General features: G+C 30.1%; 1 protein-coding gene across 4 annotated transcripts in view; it reads right to left on the reverse strand.

The window, feature by feature from the left end:
• The window catches only part of LOC130443771 (sodium-coupled monocarboxylate transporter 1-like), a 102605-nt gene that overhangs the window by 13540 nt on the left and 67907 nt on the right, over positions 1 to 21158 (reverse strand). For 3 of the 4 annotated variants that reach the window (XM_056778580.1, XM_056778581.1, XM_056778578.1), the window contains 4 exons: positions 15216 to 15455; positions 13497 to 13819; positions 10673 to 10827; positions 3506 to 3646 (listed from right to left, as the gene is read on the reverse strand). In XM_056778580.1, coding sequence (XP_056634558.1) covers positions 3506 to 3646; positions 10673 to 10827; positions 13497 to 13819; positions 15216 to 15423 — 827 coding nt within the window. In that variant the 5' untranslated portion in view covers positions 15424 to 15455. Of the gene's footprint in view, positions 1 to 3505; positions 3647 to 10672; positions 10828 to 13496; positions 13820 to 15215; positions 15456 to 19001; positions 19157 to 21158 lie in introns of those variants that run through there. The other variant, XM_056778579.1, reaches the window with a different exon arrangement.

A 21158-nucleotide genomic window follows, 5' to 3' on the forward strand; every position in this document is an offset into this window, starting at 1 on the left:
CATACAGATACGCTAATGGAATGTTTTATTTGGATGTATATAATAAATGTAATGATGAAAATAATTGAAAGTAGGATATCTAGAAGCAACACTTTATGTAAATCAAATATCTCAATTATTCTTAGTATCGTACCAAATCAATAGAATAAAAAAAAATAACTGAAAAATTCCAATAGCATTATATTGATTATTGATGTCACTTTATATAAGAAGATTTATATTTCAGTTAAGTTTTGTCTATTTTTTGTATACACAAACTTTGATGCAATATATTTTTTCACTTTCAGAAACTGAGAAACAAAGTCAGTACAAAAGGATTTACGAATATCTAGGTGGTAGATCAGTTCATCAACACATTTTAACGCGCAAATGTTCTTGTATGCATCACTGATATGTTTTATTCAGCTCTTCTACCGTTTTTGGTAGTGGAAGCAAAACAATAATATATAATTTCCTCAATATGTGCCCTAAATAAACAGATTGAACCAATTGATCAATCAATTCTCACAACCTCAAATCGAGGTAATTTTCAAAAACACGACTAAGCTTATTTTAAAAAGGAGATATTATTCATTTTAGGAACTATGCACTCTATAATATATGATTGTACTTTTGTCTTTCTTACTATGAACAAACAGTTATAAACAACCAACGGCTGCTCTAATCCTATTTTTTGATTTCTAAAACAGCTGTTAGTGGAGGTACATACACATGATGCTTTATAAGAAATCATGTGGCATAAAATGATAATTCTTCCAAATTGAGGCACTCATGTAATTCCAAGAGTTTCTTTGTTCAAAATATCAATTAAATTTGATAAGTGATTTACTTATAATGATCAAGCATCAATTATTCGTTTCAGCTCTTTTTCTACTTCATAGTCTAACCGCCATAAATTGTGAAAGGCTTGGGCAATACCTAGAAATATCGTAGAGAACACCATCTGTTAGTGTGTGACCTGTCTAGTTGGTTTATTTTTGTATCCAAATTGGTTCCTTAGCTCCTTTAATGGCTTTTAATATTTTTGTTATTGGTTCCTCGTACAATTTTGATATAACAGATAGTAGTTTTATCAGTAGGGTTGTCCATTCTATTACAATATTTTACACAGCAAATTCAATTATGTTATCAATCCAAATTAACAGTTCAGCCACAAAAAAGTAGCCAGTATAATAGTATAATGTTCCATCATCTTAAATTATACTTGTTATTCTCATTAATCAGTTCCGATTTTAATATTGAAAAACTGCAGAATATGTTATATTTTATTAGCTCTCGTCTCAACCAAGTATTAACTTAATCAGAAAACTTCAAATTAATCACATCCATGATAACACAATATAAAGCTTTAGATTTATCGAGCTGGAATATGCAAATAAAAACATTATTTCATTTCACCACAACTTTTGGATCTCGCATTCCTCTCACATAAATATGAATGAAATATAAGCAAAAAAAATTATTTATTTCCATCACATGAAAGGTCAGCTTAGGGATCGTATTTGTATATATATATATCTCCATTGTTTGGTTCAGCCAAAACATTTTTTAATATGTTATACAGAAATCTTCCAAATATATAAAAATATATCATTCTATAAATAACATTGGAATCACAGTGTTGCTGTACAATGAAAAAGCTTGGAAATAGTACTTTGCTAGACCTAACTCCATATCAATATTCTTTCTATAAAAAATCAGATGAAATTTATGTCATTTAGATATCAGTTCCACGAAATCAATTATTCGTTTTACTAACACATGGAATGGATTGAAACAAGACTGTTTTCTACATATTCCAAACTCGTAAAAGCAGTATTCAAAGATGTACATGGGCGTATGTTATATATAAGGAAAATAGAGAAGTTCATTCAAGTAATTTTCTTGGATCTAAGAACTCCACAGACCATTTTTTATGAATCCTCAAAACAAATTTTTTTGAAAGCTTCAAAAGAGGTAAATTTTCCATTGAAGATGATGACCGAAAGGGAAGGCTAGTTTCTGTGTCAGTCCCCGAAAATATCGATGCAGTTCATGACATGATTTTATCAGATGGTCGAATTGGGCTAAAACGGATATCTGAAGCACTGAATATTTCAACGAACGCGTTCATCATATAGTTCACGTCAATTTGGACATGAGAAAAATTTCTGGATCCCCAAATGTTTGAATGTTGACCAAAAGCGTGCAAGGGTAGAAGCATCGCGTTTGATCTGTGCTCGATTTGAAAACTATGTAGACTTCTAAAACCGAATTATTACTATGGATGGGACTTTGGTACATTTCTACGATCTAGAAACAAAGCAAGAATAGATGGAATAGCGACACTCTGGTTCTCCAAGACCTTACGATGTTTTGTGTCCAAAAATCTGCTGTAAACGTTCTTGCTTCAGTTTTTTGGGATTGCCATGGAGTAATCATGATTGATTGTTTGGATAAGAATAGAAAAATAACTGGAGATTACTATTCGACATTACTTACCACTCTACGGGAAAAAATTAAAGAGAAAAGACGCGGAAAGCTATCCAAAGGTGTTTTGTTTTTGCAGGACAACGCCCCTGCACACAAATCTCATGTTGCCATGCGAAAAATTCGTGATTTAAGGTTTGACAAAAACACACCCCCTTATTCACTAGTTTTGGCTCCGTGCGACTATCATCTTTTTCCTCAACTGAAAAAAAGTTTAAAAGGTCGTAAATTTTCTTCCAACGAGGAGGTAATAAAAGCTGTGGAGGTCTGGTTTGCAGAGCAAGAAGAAACATTTTTTTTGAAAGGTCTAGAGACGTTGCAGGTTCGCTGTAATGAATGTATCCAATTAAGAGGAGAATATGTTGAGTAATAAAATATTTAGACATTGAAATTTTGTTTGGTTCTATAGTAGGCTAGGAATTTTTCAATATATCCTCGTATTCGTGATGTGTTTGAACAATACTGTCAATTGACTCCATAGATTGTCACTCAAAATATAATTACAACAAATCATTAAAATTCATAACAAGGCTCTTGTATTCCTATAGATAAAAGTAAACATATACTTTCACGTTAAATATTTAATGAAAATTCTATTATTATAAGTAACAATGTTTAATTGTCATTAAAATATTATCATCATTGTGAATAACAATATTTCAATTTCCAATATTTAATCATCTAATCATGACTAGATATAAATTCGAGTCATATCATTTCTTGGTTTTAATAAGAGTTACTCAACATCGTAAATTTGCAGATATAAATTCTGAAAAAAAGTTATTTCTTTGAGCAATTCACATAATTATATGCATATTTAAAATTAATTTACGGATCTAATTAATTCAATAAATAACTAATTATATAATTGATGGTAATGTTTCAATTTACTGCGTATTTCAGTTATGGTACCTTTGAAAATTATTATATAAGTTATTGTATTCTATTATATATTTATGAGAAATGTTACTCATCATATGGATTTTTCCATTAAATTTTTTGTATAATTATTTTTTCCGTTGCCCACAATGCTCACCTTGTTACTTCCTTTTGTGATCTCATACTGCAGTACCTTTGAACAAAATTCTGTTGACATCCAAAAATTGACAACGACATAAATAATTGACCGATAATAGCAGATGTCGTTGTTACTCGAGTTGTGAGATCCATGCTAAAGCTAAAATAAAAAACTTGTATGAATGAAGGGAAGACATAAAAGTATTCATATATCATTCATTTCTGTATTCAAGTAATGAGAAGGAAATATATACATTTCCTGTAGTGTTTTCAGCGTTAACGATAAAAATTCGTAATAAAAATATTAAGAATTGATAACCATATGTCAAATTCAAGAGAAAATTACCACAGAAAATAACTCATCAAATAAATTATTCAATTTATCATAGACGTATTTTATAAAGATATATTTTGATTCTTATTTATTTATTTTATTTTATATTTACTTTCATAGATATATTAATCAAAAAAGGGAACAAAACATAATAAAATTTCCAATATGAAAATAATTTGTTTGACTAGAAAGAGAAGGATATTTTTATCACGCTCAAGAAATAAAAAGTATTCAGGAAAATAAGGATTAAGAAACAAAACAGATTTGACCTTGAAATGAGTCTAGTCAAAAAGTTCAAATACGTGTAATGAAGAGATAACATTCCTAAAAATATGAGCTATAGCTCATTGGATTTGGAATCACCTCTAGAGGAATGTTTTTGAATGATTTTGGTGCAGGTAAAAAATTACAATTGTTATTAACCAAATGAGATAAAAAAAATGGTATTTAGTTTTTCCTCAGTAACTCGAAAAATATTGATATTTCAGCAATTTAGGAAAAGGTTAAGAAAGAAGAAATTTCCGATAAAAAAAGCTCGATGTCACTGAACACTATCTCCATTATTCATAATTTTTAATTTGTTGTCTAATATTATTACAGCATGCGTGCGCTGCCGCACCATTTGTAAACAAAAGCTTGTAAAAAACTCAGAAACAAACACACAAATAACTAAATAAAGAAACATTAAATAAAGTCTAAGTATGAAGTATACTTAAAAAATATAATACTAATAACGATATTACCTTTTAGAATGTACATGTGGAAATTTTTATATGTAATACACATTACATATATACATTGTCAAAATCAAACCAGATAATAAAACTAACCATACAGCAATACTAAAACATGTAATAATTTGCAATAAAAATCAATAACAACATTGAACCAGTGTGTAGTATGATGCGAGTATAATACTTTTATTAGAATATAAGTCGATTATAGCGTAGAATGCGGTTTCCACTAAATATTCCTACAAATTCTTGCGAAATGTTATTTCAATTGGCTAATGATTGTGCATTTCTTTGCATTGTAGAGTATTGATATTTCTAAAATTGGAGAAGCATGCTTACGGATTAAATGAATAAGTGAGGAAGAATCCATTTCTTTTAAAGAAATTCCGACCGTGAGTCATGCTGTTTCGTCTGTGTAAATATATAACAGCTCTCTTTTGTAGTTTTATTTGCTCAAATTGAGTCACACTACACGTACTCCATCAAATAAAATAATTTTTTTAACATAAAATGTTGGAAAAGTTGTTCAATTGTTAACTAAAAAATAATTCCCTTACCTCCGTTGGTATAAATAATGGGATAAAATGTATGAATAATAAATAATTAAATATCGAAGAAATGTTGATAAAGTTTCTTGTTTTAGACAAACTTACATTACATTCAGAAAAAAATAACTTCAATATTTTTACTTTTTATAGAAATCATTTTGTATAATAATAAGTACTGTATAAGAGAATCATTTTTTTCTTATTTTGTGCGAGAAGACTAATTGTGTCTATCCCATCTATGTACAGTATAAAATGTGAGCTATAAATTACTTATTATCTCCTCAAATGGTTCGGCTTACCTTGTGGTAAGCTATAATGATGTCATATCAACAATATTCTAATCATATTATTGTAAGGGGTATGTTCATACTCAAATTCAGTTAACAAGATCATGGATAAGTGACAGTAATCATATCATCAACTGTTTAGGTGATTTCTGTCTCGGAAACTTTTTTTTGAATATATATTTTTCCATATGAAAACCAACAGACGTATTTTGGGTACTAGACGAAAGTATAAAAATTGTTGAGTTGCACATAGAATACGAGAGCTGCCACTTAAGTTTTGAGATATAGCAACACTGATGTCAATATGTCGTCATTAAGTTTGACATTTTTAATGGTGAACGTATTCAAAACGTGTTGTCATACGAGTGGCTATTTGAGTTCTTTACAGCTACTTGAAATATTCATCCTCATCAAAAAATAGAATTAAAATTTTCTATGACTTTCGACGTGGATTAAACTAACAGCAACGTGACGATCAATTCGCTTCGCTTTTGGTGATGAAGCATCATCTAGAGCCACCGTGTTTCACTGGTTTTCCAAAGTCAATCGTGGTTGTACTTCGCCACAGGATAAATTTCGTGAAGGTCGTCCAAAATCGGCTGTTTTGCCAGAAAACATCGAGATGTGCGTAAACTGATATCGCAATATAGTCATGCATATAGACATACCGTGAGATTGAGGAGATATTTAATATTGCATGAATATTTGGCTATCAAAAATTTTTTTGCGTTAGATATCGCACAATTTGACAATCGCTTTAAAAAAAGCTCGTGTCTATTGGTGCAAAGAAACCCTGAGAAAATTCGATATCAATATTTCGAAAGACTTCTATAATATCGTGCCAGGCGACGAATAATGGATCTATGTATATTAACCCAAAACTGAACAATAATTTACTGTATGGGTCTTACAAGACGAGCCAAATAACTGGACGCTACCGTTCTATTAGAGCAGCGTTAGACGATCAATTCTGTATGGTATACCATAATTTCTTCTTATTCCCATGGATCAAAAATAAATTGCGAGGTCAACGTCTTCTCACCTGAAGACAAGATTGATGCATTCAAATCACATGTTATGGAAGTACCTCACATGGAATGGAAAAAATGCTTCGACAATTGGTTCGAACGCATTCAAAAGTGTATTGATCTTAATGGAAAATATTTTGAGAAATAATAACGTCAATTATAGATATTTGTTTTTGTTTATCTATTTAAAAACATAAGTAGCAACTTTCGTGTATCAATATAATAAACGAAGCCACTCAAATACAAGAACATTTTGAAGATCAGTGCACCGTTTTGTTTGTACTGAATCAGTGGTGTACGAAAAATGAGAAGGAACAAAACTAATACAACCGATGTAAATGAATATGATGTACTGCTATCCGTTAATGAGAATCCTTACATTAGGACTTTTGAAATATCACACCCAGACGACACCAATCGGAAATAGGTCATAAATATCAATGATTTCATGGGCAGATTTGTTTATTGGAAGTAATGCTCTTTTCACAAGAATGGAACAGTAAACATGCATCATTTTATCATTACCCGACAAGCAATCCGTATGTTATAAAAACTCATTATTCAAAAGGTCTATAAATGTTCGAGGACCACGTAATTGAGCCTCATTTCTAATATATCCACATAAAATATTCGGCAAATATGATTTGTACATGATGGTGCTGCCGTCATCCTTATTTTCAGCTACTTAAATGATAGAAAAGCAGCTTATAATAGTATGAATCTACTAACTCTGATAAATGCTGCAAATTTATTTAAAAATCTATACCTGCACAAAGATGATAGCTAGACATTTTGAATATTTATATGGAGATTATTTCCATGGATTATTATTGTGGTTAATAGTTTTTGTAAAATATTGGATTATATTTACAAAATACTACTTAAATCGAAAAAATTGGAAGAAACTTAGTAAATAAGGAATTTTATATTTGGAATCATTATTGGACATAAATGAAACCTGAACTAATTTTTACTTTATCTTGTACAGATGTTCGTTATTCTGTCACAGTTATTTTGAAAACTAGCAAATATCTGCAATATGTATACAATGCGAAACTCAAAATCATTGATCTATTCATATAAAAGTATTTATTTCGTTTTCGATATAAAAATGGTCATATCTATATAATACCATATATAATTTGATGAAACTGCATATTATCTGAACATACAGTATGCAGGAAAGCTAAATATAAGATCAAATATAGATTGTCGCGTGTATAATCTAAATTTTTGCTGCATCATGCAGCTATGAGCTACCCTGTAATTATCGGTATATTATCTAGGTGAGTTATTTTTGTTACAACTTCTTTGGAAAATTTCCACGATTACGGAATCACATCCTGTTGACACAGCTCTATGTGTGTGGGAAAAATTACAATCAAATTATCTGACACGCGTTTCGATAACCAACTTTTTGTTCGATCCTGTAAATTCCCGAATGTTTCTGATTTTTGCTGTATTTTTCCAGTAATCAACCGTAATGAGACTGACATCTATAAGGAAATTAATGTTTCTGAAAATTCAGATATTAATGAAATTCCAACAGTGAATTTCATAATCGAGCAATTCTGATGGAAATGCCTCTACTTGATTTGCTCTCAGAAATCCTTGCAGCGAAGTTGAATCCTAGTTAATACAGAGGCGGCGTGATTTTATTCCATAAAATCAATTGGTATTTTTCACACATCACAAATCTGACTACACCAACTCGCTAGTTTGGATAATCAATTTTTTTTCAGAGACCGAAGGCAGTTGAAATTAGAGAGAATTACCCAATGCCACAAACAAGAACAAACATACATTTCAAATAAAATTCTTGAACCAACACATTTTTCATGTAGCCGGTGAGAAATAGAAGAATAAATGAAGATACTATTTGATTTCATTCATATAAAATATGAGACTGCGATCCCATGAAGCATGCAAAATGATTATAATTGAAGTTATTCCTCGATTAGAATATTTGTATATCAATATTTTACATCAGGTATTCAATCTTCTTTTAACTGGTAATAATTGATTATGATCCACGGAATCCAAGAAAATATTATCGATAACTAAACTTTGTTTGAAGCACGTGAATAATCGAAAATTTCTAATTTTGAGGGGGACGCCACTGTACAGCAAATTGAATTAGCACATGAAGGACAGAATAATTCTGACTCAATTTATTGGTAACAAATATTTCCAGCTGATATGCTAAAATAATATTCAAATCTGTTATTATAATCTCGATCTTTATTAAAGTTGGGACATCACTTCCCCGTTGCCTTATTTTCTGTGGAACTTCTGTTGGAAGTTTATTAAAAAAGAAGTTTCCAGCCTTAAGAATCGGAGGATCGTTGGCAATAGAGGGATATATTGAATGTTTAATAGTTAATTGTTTTTATTTTTTAAGCATTACTTTTCAAATTAAAATTATTAACGATGAATTAATACATACAATAGAAAAAAGGTTTTCAAATGGTCTATGAATGCAGTGTAATGTAACAAATACCAATTTACCGGGTGTTTCTAACTTCATTTGACAAAATTTAGGAGGTGATTGCCTTTATGAAATAATGATGGGAGGTCTAATTAACGGTATGTTTTTAACATTTCTGTTACATTATAATGGATGAAATTGACAATCTTTGACTTTCTGATTATCAACTTGTTTTTCTTTCAATTTGCTTGCATGAAATTATTTCTGAAAATGTTTGTTCCTATGGTAAGCTTTTTTCTGCAAGTACCGAGGGTGAAGATATGGGAGAGTTTGGAAGAAGAAAAATAGATGTCGACTTACGTAATGCAATCATGAGCTACTATAAAAAAATGTGAACTATGTTATTAGTAAAAACCCAATTTCTGAGGCTTTCCTAACCACAGAAGGAGTGAGATATATTTCTGGATGATATAATAAATATCTTCACAGTCAATTGAAAGAAAATGTGCGGTGGATACAAAAACCTGCAAACAGTAAAAATATATGAAGGAGCATATGCTAATTACATAGTCCTTATTGAGGAAAATATCCAAGATATATAAAAAAACTTTGACATTTGGAAGAACACGGTAAAAAACTAAAAGTTTATAAAGCAATATACCGACCAATATTAACCTACCTTCGAAACCTACGGACTCTTACAAAAAAGTGCATTGCAAGCAGCAGAGATGAAATATTTAAGGCGTGTGAGGGGTGTAACAAAAAATTATAGTATAACAAATGAACAAAAACGAAAAGATTTAGAAATTATGGCACTTGATATTCATGGAAATTCATTGATAAAGACTTGGTGGTGTTATTAACTGAAGTGAGCGAACCCCAATATTTCAGGTAGAGTTGTTTTTGTGTTATATTTTGAAGAAATTGTGAAATTATAACCTAAAATAGGTAAATTTTTATAAATGAACCATTTTGAAGTAGAAAATAAGAGATTTCCTAGTAATTTTATATATCTACTTGTCAATAGATATAAATTTCACCAATATTAGGTAATATTTAAAATTACATTTTGAGTGATTTCATCAAAACATTTTGCTACTTGTGTTTACAAATAATCCATGATAGGCATTGTGATATTGTCGTCAGGGCACTAGCTCTCTGCACCACAGTACACCAGTTCGGGTCTGTGCATGATCTTGCTTCTCCCTACCAAACACTCTTAGTTTCTTTAGCTGTATGTAGACGTTAATCATAATCATGCTTCCACATACAACAAATGTTTGTTGTTTAAACTTGATTTTCCTGAGTAATATCGAATCACCTCAACCCCTAGAATTTTGGTTAATACTGGTGCTACATAGGCCATTTATGTCTCATCCTTCTCACTATTTGGATAAAAAACTCATCGCATGTTTCGTCGTTCCTCAAACTACAAATTTTCTTAACATATTCCTGAATAATAATTTTAGACACATCGTATATAAGGATCCTAGAACTGTATTATTTAAAGATCATTAAATATTGTTTTTACTTCAGTTCACTTGGTTTTATTCAATTATGTAGATACGACACGAAGTGCTGAATCACAAACTCGTTTTTCTGGTTAATGAATATGAATACTGTTTATTCACAATATCTATTGATTTTCATGATAAATAGCATTAAATTCTTATTAATTATCAAAATATCGTGGGAAAAACTGTTGATTTGCATTTTCTCACAACGTTGCCCCAGTTAAATTGAGTTCAATACGAACAAATTATATTCAGCACAAAACAATATGCAAATATTTTCATAATAAAATAATATTGTTTTAATTTTACTCACTTGAAAAAATTGAGTCTTCCGTCTTCTCTGTTAACTTCGATTACTTTTAATGGTCCTCCTGCTTCAAAACAGCCTTGAAACATAATAGCCATACTGACAACAATCATTGTAACGCCTTGCATGACATCCGCCCAAATGGCAGCTTTCAGACCTCCCTAAAATTTCCACAATTTTCAAATCCAAATATATGTCACATTTCGGCATAAACCTGGATATTTTATTAGTATTAATCAAGAAATCGAAATATGTTTCAACGTGTAGATACCTTATCCACAGTCATATTAAAACATCAAATCAGATGATGTAAAACAAAATATTGTTTCCATATTTCTTCAATAGTATCAAAACTTCACCTATATATTTCACCGGTCAAGATGGACTTGTATTAATCACCAAGAAGCTGAACGTTATTGATAGAATTATAAAGAAATTGTGGAAATTTCATCGATCCTATTCACGTAAAAAGTTTCTTGTCAAATTTTATCAAGAATGCTTGATTTAGGTTATTTAGCCAACGGTTACATTTATGATGAGAGTAAACAAAAATTGTTGACTATTATCTACAAAAATTGTTTTTTCTCAATTTTCTCTCAAGATGATTCATGTTTTTGTTTAAAAGTGATTCTAAAGATTATTAAAGTTGTATTCTTCATAATATGCTATCTTATATCATTCATATTATATTGTAAATGAAACTATGAAATTTTGAAAGATTTTTTCGAAGTTTGAATGTATTCAGGATTACAAAAAAAACTCTGGAGCTTTTAATTCAGACAACGTTAATAAGGCATACGCGTAGACTACACGGGTCGTCTGAAAAGTTTTTATTTTTCAACATATTCTCGTTTGAACTCCATGCAGTTCTACCAGGAATGTTCTAGTTCTTCCAAATAATAGTTGCAGATTTTTGTGTAAAAGAGATTCTAGAGTTGACTTAAGTTGTACTCTTCATAATATGCATAAATAAGCTACCTTACATAATTCATAACATACTATATTGTGAACAAAACTATGAGTGTGCGTAACTAATACTCCAATTTTTGATGTTAATTTAGACAATGTGAACTCACTCATAAAATACGTAATATGTGAATCCTCCATTTTATATTGGTAGGAATACATCTGGATTCCAATTAGGTATAAAATAATACAAATAAACCAATACCTGAATAACCCCCACTTGTAAAAGTTCAGGCTGTAACAGGCTAACATAATTGAGTAAAAACCATTTAAAAACAATACTTAACAGAAAAATTGAATATAAGTAAATTGAAATATTTTGCTGAGTAAAACCTATCATTTGCGAGCTTAATTTATTAATGATCAAATAAAATTGTTTTTAATGATGATATAAGATAATTATCATTTAAGTATATTTTTACAGATTTTAATAAATATTTATAAAATTATGTATATTAGTCATTTATTTGGGTTTTATTCTCAAAGTCAAAATGAGATATTTTAATACATATATAAGATGAAAACAATATAGACCAGTCAGAAATATGAAAAATTCAACTTAATCAATAAAATTTGATCAAACTAAACTATTGGAAGTTGATAAGCCTCTATGCCATTCACAGATAATATGAATATCTCACGTTACTTGTGAGCTGAACTAAAGTCCGACGAATATGTATAGCATGAAAAGGGGCAACCGTAAATTATCTACATTCAGAATTACTGAAAAATTTATCTGTAAAATTTCTAATTCATAATTTGTTTAGTTCGGAAAGTCGTAGTGGCTAAATTACACTATTGTGACGCTTCTTACGTCACATTTATTTTATATTCTAAAATATTCCGGCTATCCCGCGCTGGCCAAAATTTGAATATTCGAAATGTTCTATTTTACAATTCAATGACTAAGTTAGTTTACTTACTAGTTTAAACGTATACAAGTTATTTTAAAACAGCATTTCTAATTAGAAATATTGCTTCAGTATTTTTTTTTTATATGAATGAATGGTTCAGATGGTTTCTAGTGAGTTTTTTCTTCATTACATTGATGCGATGCGATAATATGATCTATCTATTAAATTGCGATAACGGTTCAAATGGACAATGTGGCTTACTCACATATTATATTGATTCTAAATTTCTCTGTATTCCAGAATAAAATGGAAGGTTTGTTAATCACGATTAAAAAATATCGTAATAATAAACTGGGAACTAGGAAGCAGCTCCTTCACTACTTCATGTTGATGGAACAAATATACAATGCTGGAAGCAGAGTATAAAAAAACTATTCTCAATTGTGGAGTAGACAAGTAAAAAAAATCGATGAAGGAGCATTATTGGAGGAATAACAAGAAATTCTCTAAATTAATGATTTTACACAACAAAAATCGCATGGAAAAGTGATCATAACCGTGGGTTGACGTGGAATAATATATATTTTCATAGTCCACCAATTCTGAATTTTGGGGAATTGTAATGTATCAAGAATGTTTTGATGACTAAATAATTAAAAAGCAAAATATCCAGAAAATTCTATGACTGCGGTTTCAAAAATATATTTTCTTATTCATTTAACAAATTTTTCATTTCAATACTTTCATTTTACATTGTGATTGACCCTAACTAACAAAATTTCCATATATTGCAAACTGTATTTCATAAAAAATATTGGGAAAAATTCAGGAGAACTATAACCCAAGTATTCGTTTTTTCTGTTTGTTGGAAAATTTATGCGACAACATTAATAATAATAATTGGAAAATGTCTTGATTTATATGCATATAGAGTCAAGTAGAAGAAAAAAAATTATTTTCTTACGTCGGGAATCGTGTCAATCTGCTTAAACGAAAACTTGTCTACTTACCAATATATTGAAAATAATGCTGACTATCGATATTCCGGATATGGACGCCCAATAAGGAATTCCAATAACAGTGTTTAGAGCAACACAAGGAGTGAAAACTGTCACGCCCTGATTGAGAAGCGCCCTAACAATATAAGTTCCAGATGCCAGTTGTTTAACGAATTGTGATTTAAACCGAAGGTCTAAATATTGATAGACAGAAGTTATTCCAAGGCTGAAATACACCGGCACGAATATGAAGCAAACTATTGGATAGGCCAGGACCATTCCGTAAAGGGTTTCCCACATTGTGGCTCCTCTGTAGAATAGTTCGGAAGGGTAACCTAAGGGAAAACAAGTTTTCAGGTACATAGCGATAGTGGTTAGTGGGTTATTGAGATGTGATATTTAGAACATAGTTTATATTGTTTATAACATGGTCATATATTATATACAAACTGATATAAAATTATGTGACCGTGTGGCCAAATATTCGAGGTAAGCGGTTATGTTCCGGAAACCGATAAGCTCAAAATACATGAATTTCTATTATATTGGTGATCGAAAGATTTTTTCGAAGTTTGAATATATCGAGGATCACAAAAAACTCTCGGCGGTCTTTTCGTTTCAGATGTGTAGTTGTGGCTCCTGTTTCAGTCCAAAAGTGGCAAACGCGGTACCCAACGCGTGGGTAGCTCACACAAGAATGATTCTTAAGTATATGGCAAATGTATTCTTTTTATGTGCCAATAGCCACTTCTATGTTTCAAACCTCAATCCAACGGGCATCAAGTATGCTTTGGTAAACTTTTTCGATGATGTCGAATTTTTAGGCTGTATCGAACGCCTATCGTTAGTGAATACAGCCGCGTTTGAATCCCGCTGACCAAAATTTTTCGGTCATGGATGATGATTGAGAATCTTCGTACACAGTATCCAACTCCTCTTTCATTTGCGAAGGAATAATGCCTTTCAAAAACAAATATATAATGTTCATTCGATACTCAATTTTTCCCAATTTAAAAAATATTTTGATAATCGCTCACTACTACGATTGTTAAACAGAAACTAAGCGTCCCAAATTGGTTGACATCTCTAGGTTGAGGTCGGAAACTTTCCAGACATCCCTCATATGACATTATTCATTCTTATGAAGTAGGTTAAGGGTAACAACACATCACAAAACCTATTAATTTTTCGGTCCAATCTTGCTAAAATTTTATCAAATAGGAAAGAAGATGAATCCTCGTACTACATATAATAGTCAAGTTCCATTTAACACTACTGTCTGATCAGGGTTGGTTCGAGCTAGAAATTGCTGTAAATTGTTATTTTTGTCGATTGTTCAAGTATATTTTTAATCTGCATGAATCGACAGTTACGGTTTATCGGAGTTTGTCCCATTTGTTTCGTGCGTGTTTTTTCTCTACTCTAATTTTTGTAAAAAATTCCTGTCAGATTCTTCCTTATATTATTGTGCCTGGGCTATTTTAGCAAACAAACATATATTTATGTCATATATATACTTTGATAAAAATACATTTCACTTTCCAATAGAACTTAAACTGTAATGAGATTCGAACTGATGCATGCTTAACAAAATAGTTATACTAGCTACATTTAAAATCAGTATTTATTTAAAGAAATTTATTATGAATTTTTTCCAAATAGACCAATGAAAAAATGTAGGATGATGTTGGACGAGTGATAGATATTTTCTGTATAGAATTGTGTATTTACCTAGAAACGATCGCACTCCTAGTGTCCCTCTAGCTATACTCAACATCATAGCAGCCATGGAAACTTTGCCTGCTGCAAATACATAATCTGCTTTCGTTTTCACTTTGGGTCCAAAACATTTTGAATATAGGGCCACAAACGTACTGGCTATGACAAAAATGATGAAGACTAGATAGTCCCATACCAGACTTTTAGCATCCTTAGACATTCTTGATTTTTATTCAATTTGATGATGTAAATCTGCAAAGAAATGAAATAATGAATAGAAGCAAATGTTTTTCGTTAAATTGATATTCATCTATTTGGTGGAACGAAAATGGCTGAATCATCATCTTTTAATTGATAAAATACAAACTCTACTGTCATGCCAAAATGAAATGCAAACTAATTCGCTTAGCAAAAATTTTAAAGAGGAGTGCACAATTTTTTTATTTTCTGTTATTTTTGAGATTATTCTATAAAGGTAATACGAACATAATATAGTCTAGTTGTCTAATGTCAACAAAAAAAAATCCATTCTTTTGGTGTGAATACCTCGTAATTTTTTTCCATAAAGTTGGATAAAACGACTGTAATTAACTGCTATTAACTAGTACATATAGAGTCACAATCTAATAATTATTATACGTTGTAACGTTGTCAATCTTTGAAGGTAGTATGGAGATTGAGGAAATATAACTTATATAATATTTGTCAATTGATTCTCGATTTGAATGCAATGAATGTGTGAACAGTAAAATATGCCATTTTTTGATATATATATATATATATATATATATATATATATATATATATATATATATATATATATATATATATATATATATATATATATATATATTCCTCAACACATCTTTTCTCTTTTTAGATGATTTTTAGTTGAAATTTTGAGTAGTGTGATTCAACGAACAAAATTACGAATGTTGATTTCATTTACCTTATCTATTTTGAAAATATACAGTTATGTATACAGGGTGTTGATATAAAAAATTCGGTAGTGAGTAGATGACGTGAAAATAAAGCCATGACATTCAAAAAATTATTGAGTTATTGAGTTATTTAAAGTTGCGAAATTCGAACTCATATTTAAGTAAATTTTATAAATTGTACATTCGAGCATTTTGAATTTTTAATGGATGAATTAGTAATTCTACACTACTATCTGAAGGCAAGGGGCGGATGGTAGGCAATTCATAACTTTAACAGGGACAAACTTTACATTCTAAAAATATCAAAAATAAATTTTCAATCGACTTTTCAACAAAAAGGTAATATTTGTTCAGTTCGATGAAATTTATGGTTTAGGAGATATATATATATATATATATATATATATATATATATATATATATATATATATATATATATATATATATATATATATATATATTGATGTACATGCCAAGGAAAACATCCGCTGTAAATAGATATTATGAAGAAAATTATTATAAATTGTTAGTATTTATCGAAAATTCTTATAGGAGATATTGAAAGTCAATCAAACATTTCTAATTGCATACTGTCGAACATCGTATTACTACATGGGAAGAAAATTGAAATGTAGAAAAATTTAGTTGGTTAGTTCAAGTGTATAATTTAGAAAATATACTGAAATATTAGATCTGACTTCACAAATTTGAAGACATATAACTCAGAAACGAGTGGTCGATTGAGAAAATTGTTTATTACGTCACAGCATTATTTTCACGTCGTCTACTCATTCCCGAATTTTTAGCATCAAGTCCCAGAACACTCTGTATATTACTACGATAATTTCATCAGAAAAGAAGTTTTTTAATTAAAGCGACGACTCAATTATTTTGAATACTCACAATATATAACAAGTGCAAAATTTAATGGAAAGTTGGAATAAGAAACAAAACTAAAGCGTTATAAACGTATAGAAAAGCAAATAGCGATGAATCAATTACTACAAATTTTTACATCAATTATCAACAATTATTATTATCCCTTTGATAAGTTCAAGGAATACTAGTGGGACAGGCTATATCTTTGTGGTAGCTTATCACCTACTTGAAAAGTTTAGAAGAAAATGAAAAGTAGATTTATTTTTAATCTTCACTTTGGTAGTATTAAGGTAAGGAAGCCAGATTGGAGGAGAAGCAAAAAAATGGAGTTTCAGAGGTGTTCTGCCTATTTTTACCTATTAGGTGTCGATAGAAATTGTTCTATTAAATAAGAAAGGAAATCAGCGTATGAAGCAATATATGTGGTGAGAGTTATAGTTTGAGGCTTGAAGGATGGAGGGGAGTTTATCAGTTTGGTTACTACATATTAGAGATAAACGAGAGTAACCTAGCTTGATATGCTACGCCGAAGATGCAGCTATTTTCACGGAAAGGCAGAAAGACCTACAAAGACAACTACACAAATTCTGCCAGATCAGCCAAGCGATGAACATGACTATATCCACAGAAAAATTGAAAATAAGTGTGAATTGAAAGTAAGCTGGTAGTTCTGGTCAAAATCATCGAACAAGTCTCATAATTTAAATACCTGGGTAAGGACCTGTCGAGTAATCACGACCCAGTGAACGACCTAAGAAGCCAGATCAACATCGTAAAATGGGGGAGACAAAGAAAAAGATACTGAGGAAACTTATTCTAAGAGGCTTAGAATAGGTCTACAAACACCGGTTGCTTAGATGAATCCATTTCTCATCGCAAGTAACAATGCGTCTAATAAAACAGGGCAAGGTACCGTTGGTCATTAACTGTGTCCCTTTGTTTTGAATATCTTAATAATACAGAATTCCTTATGCATTGTACCCAAGGTTATTTATTTTAAAAACGTACTACGGCATCAATTAACAAAGAGATGATAATTAGAAGAAAGTAAAGCAATCGTAATCATCATATAGTACAAGATTGAATTGAGGCGTAGGAATTTTCACATATTAAAACCGACAAAACTTGTGGGACTACTAGCATTAATATACCTAGCTTAAAATCCAAACAAAAGAGTAGACGAAATATGACTGAAAATAAGTTGAATTGTAATAAATCTACTAGTTTTTTTCTATAAATCAACAGCTGATGTTTCAATTGACCCAATTCTGTAGTACCTTACCAAATATTGAAGATATGACGAACTAAGTTAGAAAAATATCTTTCACCTAGATTTTACCTGAATTTATATAGAATAAATGCCTTTATTACGATATTATCGGAAATACGTTGAATTTTGGAATGGAACTTTTACTAAATATGTTCATTTAGTAAATAAATATTCTATTATTGTTATATGGAAATTATTTGATATCATTCACTCTTTGATTTGTCGCATTATTCCATAATTCTAAATTATAACTTGAATATTAATGTCTTACTATTATTATATTCAATATGAATGAATTTTATCGAGTGCTTTTCCAAATAATATCACTCTCTATAATGAATAATGAGAAAGCTGATATCTATGTCAAAGTTGAGGATATTGCATTATATACATTGCATAGTTCAAAATTAAAATATTAATTAAACTCGATCAACATAAGAAGATGCCCTAGTTAACATATGAAGTGATGGAAATAATTTAAAATTCAAAGATATTTGCTTATTTCAAAATGATTCGTGAATATTGATATTGAACATTGATGCACATTAATTTATGAAGGTATTGATTCTTCCCACTCAGCAAACTTTTATTATTTCGGTTTCTAATTCTTAATAGGGTCATTATTTCTTATTCAGAAAATGTTGTACGTAATTATAATTTAATCGGTAAATAAATTATTCCCCGGAAAAATCAATTATAATAATTTACCTCTTCCAGTGAATTGTCCACTATTTTTATAAGCGCGGGTACTATCAAACACTTTAGATAAATATCAATATTCAACTACACGCCATTTTCTTCACCCAAATTGTATTTAAATAATTCGAAGATAATGAGTGGATAATTAAAGTAAATGTTTTATTAAAAATTATTGTTGATAAAATCCTAGCTATTATCATTAAATATTTATCTTACGGTTCAGATATGTCATTTCCATGGCTATACACTAGACCACATATTTTTGGAACTTAGAAGTAACCAAAATAAACAAATGTTGGAATTGATATTGGACATATAACAAATAGATATAGATGTACATTCATACCTCAAACATATATTAACACAAAAATATATAAGATAATACAAAAAATAATATGTATTACCAATATCAGTAGATATATAAAAAAATAAATTTAAAAGGTGTCGGTGGTCCACTGATTAGGTTTTTCTAATAATTGCACAACATCATGTCAACATCAGTTTGTATCGTCAAAAAGCCTATCGACACCCCTTTTTACTAAGCGCGTTAAATGCAAAATTCGCCGTAGCCCCCGAGCTCTTTCTTTATAAAACACAATTGAAATTTCATTATTTTTCTGTTATAAAAATTATAAAATCACTTTGGAATCACGAAATTAAAGGCGATGATTAAAAACATGTTTAAAGAAAGAGTAAACAACTGTTAACAAACAAAACAGGTCCTGAATATAAAAATGTGGAATACCAAGTCAGGAAGAAATAGTTTTTTGTGCAATATTTCTAAATGTCACTCTGGGAAAAGTATTTTTGGACAAACTTCATTTATTACATGTACGAACTAACTTAATTCAATGATTGAATCAAATAACTTAATTGAACTGATACATCGCAACAACTTCCAAATAAATTCAAATTAAAAATGAATAAGTACTCACAAAATATAGTCTTTTTTCTAGATGTAACTTAGTATCAGATACAAAGAATCATCATAGATAATTCAAATACAATAAACAAATACTATACACAATTATGAAACCAATAAGGAGCAACATTTTTGTCTAGAGCCGAACTACATCAGAAATCAATTCATACAAAGAAATTCCAATGAAATTGGTTAAAACAGCTATGCAATATCAATATTTGAACTTTCCGTGTGGTCGAGAAATTTCTGGAACAAATAACTGAATAACAGACTATATACCACATCTATACATTTCGAAGCATATTAAATAAAAAAGAGGGAATGTCACTATAATAGTGAAATTAACATTGAGCAGCTACATAAAAATTAGATTTGCACAAGTTTGAACTGAAATCAAATGTTTGTTCATCGATCATTACAACAATGAGGGTTCCTAAATCTAAATCTTTAAGGGATTTGTTAGCTGATAATAATTACAAAGATAAAACAGTTACAGACATTTGCGGATAAAAACCCAAAATTAGGTCAGATTAATGGATGGAGGAGTTATAGACAACATAAGTTATGATAATGGGTAATGAAGATACTAAAACATAGATATGGTATAGGGAAAGGTGCGATAAGTGGCGTATCTACTGGTATCATTCATTCCTAAACACGTGCTGCACTAGATATGTAATCGGTTCACTACCACTAACACACAGGATGGGTTTCATTATCCTCCATTAGCAAGTTTTCAAATCCTCACATGATTTGTGAATAATCTTCAATACTACTGGTCAAGTCTAATTGACATTATTGAAGGGAATTACTATTCTTTTATAATATCACAATCTGTGAAACTGTCAAATCATCAATAGAATATCAATATGATATTCCAAATTGCTCTTTCTTAAGCGTCCTCGCTCTTTTTTCTTCAAACTATTCAATTTCAATGAGCGTAGCTCCGAATGGTTTGATCCACATACTTATATCGAACACAAAAATTTTAAGCAGAAAGACAGTCAAAACAGTCCAATCTAACTATTAAAAAAATCCACTCGAAGTGCATCTAATATTACTCAACCCTGATGTTTCTAATTATATAGTTACTTGAACATCATGTAATACCTGTGCTTTGAAACATCTATAATTTAACTACTTATCTTCAAATTCTTATTTCTCGTATACTAATCTTGTGAATTTCTGTGTTCTTAATTCCAAGATTTAGAAATTTCATTCCAATTTTATGCATTCCTCCCTCC

The sequence above is a fragment of the Diorhabda sublineata genome, chromosome 5 (genome assembly GCF_026230105.1).
Source record: "Diorhabda sublineata isolate icDioSubl1.1 chromosome 5, icDioSubl1.1, whole genome shotgun sequence".
In the NCBI taxonomy this organism is placed as follows: Eukaryota; Metazoa; Arthropoda; class Insecta; order Coleoptera; family Chrysomelidae; genus Diorhabda; species Diorhabda sublineata.